Source organism: Zingiber officinale, chromosome 2A (genome assembly GCF_018446385.1).
Source record: "Zingiber officinale cultivar Zhangliang chromosome 2A, Zo_v1.1, whole genome shotgun sequence".
Taxonomy (NCBI): Eukaryota; Viridiplantae; Streptophyta; class Magnoliopsida; order Zingiberales; family Zingiberaceae; genus Zingiber; species Zingiber officinale.
In genome coordinates, this window is record NC_055988.1 from 178,078,130 (window position 1) to 178,086,114 (window position 7,985).

Below are 7,985 nucleotides of genomic sequence, written 5' to 3' on the forward strand. Positions count from 1 at the left end.
TGCTGGCAGCTTGAACGCATGGAGCTTCCATTGTCTGTCTCACACGCTCGCTACTATCTGCATGCGGCCACTATTTTTTTGAATTTTGATAGCCTACCATTCGTGTGCAGCTTTGCGTGCCGAACTGTAGAAAATGAAATAAATAAATAAACAAAATAAATAAATATGTATATTTATGTTCTTTCATTTAGCATTGAGTTTCATTTGTAGTTGTAATTGATTTAATGAACTAAAGGGCAGCTAACTTTTTTCTAGATACGCTGATGCTGGAACTTTGATGAACAATTCTCCCCATACATTTGATCTTCTTACACACCACAGAATGAAGTACACAGACAGGAAGGGGATTAAGGACAAGTACATTCATGCAATGTTTCCCCAACTTTTAACACTCATTCACTAGAGAGTTCTCTGGAAAATGATATACCCTTAAAAGTCTGTCTTCAATCAGCTTTAAATAGGAGACTTCTCACTAGATGATCTAATATGGCATGATTTCCCCACGCTTTTGAGCATAATTTAATTTCCTTTACGAAGACCATAATCTTGTTTACTTTCATATACTTGTTTTATTGTGGTAATAGAGTAAGGATTTAATTAACAGATATCATTGTTTCCATGGGTACTGAACTGTTGTTTTTGTTTTTTTTTTTTTTTTTTTGCTACTAGGTTAAGAATGAATGGTAGAAACAATACCTTATTGTGGCATAGCTTTCCGCCCTTTAACTGCATCCAATGACACTTAAGTGGTTATATAGGGGTGTAAATGAGTCAAATCGCTCGTGAGCTATTCGAAGCTCGATTTGATAAAAACTCGTTTGAGCTCGTTTAATGAGACTCGTTAAGATAAACAAATCAAACTCAAGCTTCACAATATTCGGCTCATTAGCTCGTAAACATGTTCGTTAAGCTCATGAATTAACTTTTAAATAAAAAAAATAATAGTTTTGATATTGAATTTATAGATTTTACACTCTACTTATGAAAAACATAAACAAATATATTAAATTTATTTATTAGAATAAAATTATAAATTTTAACACGAATATTATAATTTTTTAAAAATATATAATTTAGTTTTTAATGAATATTTAAATTTATAATTTATATTTATTAAGCTCGTTTAGGCTCGATAAAAGCTCGAATAAGCTCGTAAGCCATGAATATATTCGTTAAATAAAGCTCGAGCTCGGCTCGATTATAAACGAGTCAAACTCAAACATCCAAGAGTTCGGTTCGACTCGACTCGATTACACCCCTATGGCTGTATATGCTTGGTCTCATCTCATGAGAAAGACTTCGATAAGTAACCATATATATATATATATATATATATATATATATAAAAGTAATTCAGATATCTAGTTATTGAAACCAATTAATCTTAAGATGATTGATTTAATACACAAAAATTTTCTAATCAGTTAGCAAGGTAAATTAGAAAATACTCATAGAGATCTATCCAAGTAGGTAACTTTCTTAAATTTGTCATATCATTGAAGGCAAATCACTTCAGCAGCTAGGATTCGAACATGAGATACCTGATTAATTACTTGAAAAGCCTAATCTGCACGTACATATCCATGTCTTACTTAATTAAGATTGTATGCAATTTCTGGACTTTAAATCTTTGTCAAATCTAATCGTTTTTCCTCTTTCTTTTTGCAGATATTCTTTTATCTACATTCTACGTTGTGAATAAGGAAAACTCGAAACAAAATAAGGAAAATAGAAAGTTGGAGAAGAGAGGAAGAAGTTTAGAGAAATTCTTGGCCATTAGCAGTGAATTCTCCCCAAAAATGGAAACTTCTCTTTCCTCGCCATGAATGAGCGAGAGGAGAGGGTGGCCCAAGTCGCAACAAACATTAGACACATTGTCTTATTCACTCCACCCTCCTCAGCCTCAATAACTTTTCTTCAGTTTTTCTTTTGGCAAGTTTTCAATATCACACTCAAAAAGACATATTTTCTCTTACATTCTCATTCTTTTTTGTTTAAGTTAAACTCTAAAATACTTTCAGATCATAAATTAAAACTAGACATCAAGGTAGGTGGAGGAAAATATGAGAAAAGGATAGAGGAAATGCAAAGCCTTCCTTTTTCCAAACTTTCTCATTTCTCCTTTCTCCTTTCAACAGTAGCTGTTTTCTAATGTCAGCTTACTTCTGCCCATGTTTTCCAAGCATTTAGTGTTCCCTTACCCTGAATCATCATAATCAGTGTGGCATTTTAGAAAGTGTAATAAATGCAGCATCAAAATTGTTGGGAGGTTGATGGGTTTGCATAATGAAAACATTTCTTTTATTAAGAAATTATTTAAATTTATTTAAATTTTCTTATAAATTTTTTCGAATTTGATTTTTTTTTTCTCTCTCTCTTTATTTCGATAAAATCTGATTAACCTTCTGGTGCATTTACTTTTATATTAATAAAGTTATTATTACCATCATCACCACTTCAATAATGAAACCAATACTAAATTACTTTCGTACTCATGAACATGAAACCCATTAAAGTACCGTTCTTTCCGTTAGATCCTTCGAGTGTCTTCCCGATAATTCAAAGAGAGGACTGGATCGGGTATGATTTCGAGTATCGGTTGGATATTGCTGTGCGATGACACCAGTCGTAGACGACTTGAAACAGAGAAAAGTAAAAGAAGCAAAAGAAAAGAGCGACCTGCGATGACGACGGTGGCGGCGCTGAGGAAGAGGGGCCGGCCGAGGAAGATGCGGGATGGCGTACACCGTCATCGCTCGCCTACTTCCCCCTCGAGTGCCCCTGAGGCTCCTCGCCGGACGCTACGCCAGCGACGGCGACGCCCCCTTCGTGATGGATTCGCTGATTTCGACGACTACTTGGATGAGGAGGAGGAAGTGGAAGTGGAGGAGGAGGAGGAGGAGGATCTGGAGCGGAAAAGAAAGAGGCGGCAGCTGAAGCTCATCCTCAAGCTGCCTCCTTCTTCCCCAACCACTGACAGACGGGTGGAGCGCGAGGAGGAGGAGGAGGAGAGGAAGCCCCGAAGGGTTGCTCCCTCAGCGCGCGAGTCGCCGTCTTCGTCTTCGGCTACTTCGTCTTCTTACGTGGATGACGACGCTGAGGATGAGGGCGAAGAGGAGGAGCCAGTCAAGCCGCTGAAAAAGCGCCACTTTGAGCGAATTGATGCGGGTGTTCGTTCCATTGGATCTGCTCCCCGAGAGGTATAATGCACTTTTCTAGTTGCTTCTCGCAAGTATCTGCGTTTTCACTCTAATTCATTGTCTTTCCAAATTAGCGATAGTAGGATCTTGCATTGGGATCCTCTCGTGAGAATTGAGGATGCGAGTATTTTTTTAGGGAAAATTCAATATTTTGAGATTAAAAATTTCTTATTCCATTTATTCTTGCAGGTGAGGGAGAAAAGTCTTATTCGGAGATCCACGGGGCCTGTTTCTGGTTAGATTCTGCACGTCTCTTCATTGTTTTTTCATTTCAGGAAGTTATTATCTTTTCAGTTAATGTTGTGAATTTATTATTCAGGGGTGTCTACAAGTTCACAGCCTGCAGGAACACCTTTGCCCAACAGGAAGTTGTTGGAGGCCATTCTTGATAAGATTCAGAAGTATTTTCCTTTGTGACATTGAAGTTTTCTCTAACATAGCTGAGCTATGTGTTTGTTTTGACTTAAAATGCTTTTGGTGTGGCAGAAAGGATACTTATGGGGTCTTTGCGGAGCCAGTGGATATCGAAGAGGTTCATTACTGTTTTATATTATGTGACATAATGATAGAAGAAAGCAACTGGTTGACTTCCTTACAATTTACTGTGAATGCTTATTCTGCTTCAGCTTCCTGATTACTTTGATGTGATTGAGCGCCCAATGGACTTTGGGACTGTTCAGAAGAAATTGGCAAGGAATTCATATCGGTCTCTTGAACAATTTGAGGTAATCCTTGTGCAATGATACTAGGTTTTCAACATATCTGGAATCTGGATATATGTCTAAATAGAAAATAGTTTGTGAATTGCTCAAGTAGTAACGTAAGTTCTATAGTATCTATGTGGATTTGCAATGTCTCATTTAAATCCCAAGTAAATTTGCACAAGCACTTTGAGGTTCTTTACACTGATATAAAGTCCTCTAAAGTTTAAATCTGTAGTTCTCATATAGAAGATTAATACTCCTAAGGTCAGGAGAGAACCTAAGTAATATACACTTGGACACTTCTGAGTTTGGAATTATTGCTTATATTTGCCCATTCACTAGTGTCATGGACTCTTGAATATGTGTAAAGTTGCAACATGTATAGCTGTTTTCTATTTGCACCTGGGAAAAAAGATCTTGGAGGATTTTCGTGATCACTATGCGCCCCTTTGAGCTGAAGGAATAATTTCATAAGACTGCTACTAACCAATGAATCATGCTTTATGGTAAGAACACATACAGAGTAAAAGATCACAATGCTGAGATGGACATGCAAGGTTCGCAAGCAGCTGAGCATGTCCATAATTGATAATAAATGACATTGATATTATATTATATTCAAAGATGAGTCAAATTGGCAAGTAACGATAAAGATTCAAGGAGTAGAGAATGACTAAAGAAAACTCTTTCTGGCATTGATATATGAAATGGTTATTTATAACCTTATAGAGAGCTAAGTGATTGGATAAATATGTTTCCTGTTATGAAAACATGGGCCTTTAAAAAACTTGTTGATGAAGCTAGAGAAATTGTCTTTTCTGTATTGCAGTCTGGAAGGCACACAACAAGGTAGAGACACTTCTGGGCCATCTCTCTCTCTCTCTCTCTCACACACACACACACACTTTGGCTGTTGGAAAGTGATTCTTGTGCAATTTACTTTTTTTTTCCTTATGAAGTTAGCTTGATTGCAGGGTGATGTCTTCTTAATTTGCAGTAATGCTATGCAGTATAATGCACCAGACACAGTATACTTTAGACAGGTATTAGGAGACCCTTTATAATTTCTCAAGCAATTCAATTTAAGTAATTTTTTTTTCTGTTTGGTATTAAAAATCCTTAAATCTGCTTGGCAAAGGCACGGGCCATGCAAGAAATTGGGAGAAAAGAATTACAAAAGCTACGAACTGAGGTCAAATTTATCAAGCCTGATTCAAAATCTGAAGAGAAGATCAGACTAAATCCCATTGAGAAAAAACCACTGCAAAAGTGCCTGCCAAGAGTTGTGCAAGAATCATTTGTTTCTGATATTTCATCTGCCACAACTCTTGCTTCTGGAGGGGACATTGGTACTGGTTTAAGCACAGTAGAAGCTAGTGGTGCAGATCCTGCTACCACTTCCAATGGTCTTGCTGATGGCAGTTCTTCCCTGGGTGACAGTAAATCAGAAAAGACGGATGACCTTAGAGGTAGGAGCGTCAAGCTACTATGTCCAGTTCTTTCACAGTTTGACCAACAATTTTCTCAAAAAAAATAAAGTATTTTATGGGGTTTTCAGATACATATTTATTCTGTTTTTGCTCTTCCAGTGAAAGGCTCTCCATCTAAGCTTGGGAAGCGATCACTTGATGTAGATGAAAATAGGCGTGCCACTTACAATATTAGTTGTGACCAAGAATGCATAGCAGAATCTAGCACTGTGTTTGATGTTTTTGAGGGAGACCAAAGGCAGCTGATTGCTGTATGTGGAAACTTAAACTCTTGTTTTAAGTTTGACATCTCATGTGCATCTTTTAATTTTGATTTCCTAATCAGGTTGGAATTGATGCTGAATACGTGTATGCAAGGAGCCTGGCCCGTTTTGCAGGCAATCTTGGTCCTTCTGCCTGGAAAATTGCGTCAGAGAGGATTGCAAATGCTTTGCCTTCTGGTGTAAAGTATGGATATGGATGGGTTGATGAATATGAACCACCTCTAAGTCCTATTGTGTGCAGTCCCAAGTTGAAACAAAAGCAGATTAATCAGAATACAACCGTTCAGTTTAAAATGCCTCTGAAGAAGGATAAAGTAACGACAGTCGGTAGAAAAGCTAGTGGAAATGGAGATTTAAAGGAAGTAGATGATTATAACACACAGAGTCAGCTTCGAACCAGTTTTCACAACAGAGATTCTGATCCTGTCAAGGAAGGAAATGATCTTCCTAGACTTAATGGAACAAAGAAACAATCACCCAACACTATCTCTGTACCCCGGCAAAGGACAGATGCTGCTGTATTGCAGAAGAACAAACAAGTTACATTTAATTTTACTAGTACTAGTGCTGCTTCATTAGAGCAAGTTCGAGAATGTCAGCCAAGTTCCTCAAATACTAGATTGATGAATCAAGCTTTACAGAGCTCTCACGTTTATGATAGTGTAGTCCCTTCTAGACCACCTGCCACTGTTAACCAAACAGACAGAAAAACTGTGCAGCCAGAAACTCTAAAACAAATGGAATCATCAATGGCACCAAGCAGGAAATCTAATGAAAAATTCACTGTTGGTCAATTCAGTAGTGGAAAAGTCTCGGCTGGTTCTTGCAATAGTCTTGATAATACCATGAGATTTCTTTCCCCAAATCAAACACGAGTCATAGCCAATGACCCTCAGTCATTGGGCAGTTATGATCATGGCCTTGATGATCCTTCAAGATTAATGGGCTTGCCAATCAAGATGTTTAGCCAGCCAAACATTTCAAGCAATTCAAATTCTCCCAAAACATTCCCGTCAGTTGTTCCACCAAGTGGTAGAGAAAAACCAAATGTTCCAGATTATGTCGCAGCACAAATGTGGATGACTGCCAGAGCTTCCTCACACTCCAAACCACCACAGCATACAGTAGATGCTCGCAACACTTCAAATGGATCTGTTTCTACATTTTCTTATGGCTCATGGAGAGCGCCAAATTCATCCCCCAGGATCTCCAACGATTCCATTACAATCTCCATGTCTCAAGCTTTTAGGCAACCTATCCAGGTGGTAGGTTTGGAACCTCAGGTTCGTGACAAGGGACTGGTCATCTTCCCTCAGCTAGTTGCAAATGATAGGTCTGGATTTCAAAATCAGAGTCCACGACAAGGTCTGGTTCCACAAACAGAAAACAAGCATAGCAAGAATATGTGCCCTCCAGATCTAAATATTAGTTTCCAGCCTCCTGGATCTCCGGTTCTGCACTCTCCTTGCATTCTCAAGGACTCTCAGCAGCCAGACTTAGCTTTGCAGCTCTGATAATCCATTTTCAAGGTTGGTTTATGTCACGCAAACAATATTATGGATGAGGAAAGAATGTTAATATGAAGTTGTTTTTCATCAGATGAAGCTTGTTTGTGCTTGCAAGATGAGTAGGTAATGGAAGAAGGAAATCATCCTCATGGACTCAATCAACCGATCTTTTGCTTGAATCAATGATTTTGGTTGGAAATCTACAATGTGAACTATAGTCATGTTGAATGGTGAATAGAGCCGATTTTGTAGATGGACATATGCTGATGAATCATGACTGGACACACATATCTGATAATAGATTTAGCCATTCTCACTGACCAACCAAGGCTGATGGTTCTTGGTCATGATTTCAGCTTTTGGTAGAATCATCAAAGAAATCTATGCGAAATGCAAATTTTCTTCTGCTATTTGCTTTTAATATCATAGTATGTTTTGCTGGAATCCTTTTGTCGATTGGAAGATGTCAAATTCTGGGTTTTTTGGGGACGGCCAACTTGTTTGAAAGTAGTCTGAGTAATGATTGAAAAGATCACTATATCTTGACCTCATAATTTTGGTATAACTATGCTTTCAAAAGACTCTGAGTAATCAATTGCAATTTTCTGTTTTGCCTAATTGTCATCCAACACAATGCCACAATTGATTATCACAATAATATATGGTTTGGTAGTCACAAGATGACCTCTGTATGTTATATGGTAGATAATCAATAAATTTTAGGACGCAAGTTTTCATACATGCATAGTTTATCATCTTAATACTCTCAAGCAGCTATTCAATTACGATCCTTGATTTTGGAAAATGTCTAAAATCAAGC

At 37.7% G+C, this 7,985-nt stretch overlaps 1 protein-coding gene across 2 annotated transcripts; it reads left to right on the forward strand.

The window, feature by feature from the left end:
- Positions 1 to 2,615: 2,615 nt before the first annotated feature.
- Positions 2,616 to 7,711, forward strand: LOC122043494. Of its 2 annotated transcripts, XM_042604120.1 has the most exons (10): positions 2,616 to 3,200; positions 3,390 to 3,435; positions 3,520 to 3,601; positions 3,687 to 3,732; positions 3,827 to 3,925; positions 4,879 to 4,947; positions 5,043 to 5,373; positions 5,494 to 5,645; positions 5,720 to 7,186; positions 7,257 to 7,711. In XM_042604120.1, exons 1-9 carry the CDS (start codon positions 2,685 to 2,687, stop codon positions 7,169 to 7,171), a joined length of 2,793 nt encoding a protein of 930 aa, XP_042460054.1. In that variant the 5' UTR covers positions 2,616 to 2,684; the 3' UTR covers positions 7,172 to 7,186; positions 7,257 to 7,711. The 2 variants fall into 2 exon arrangements, with proteins under 2 accessions (XP_042460054.1, XP_042460053.1); XM_042604119.1 differs by having other exon boundaries at positions 5,720 to 7,711.
- The last annotated feature ends 274 nt before the right edge of the window (positions 7,712 to 7,985 follow it).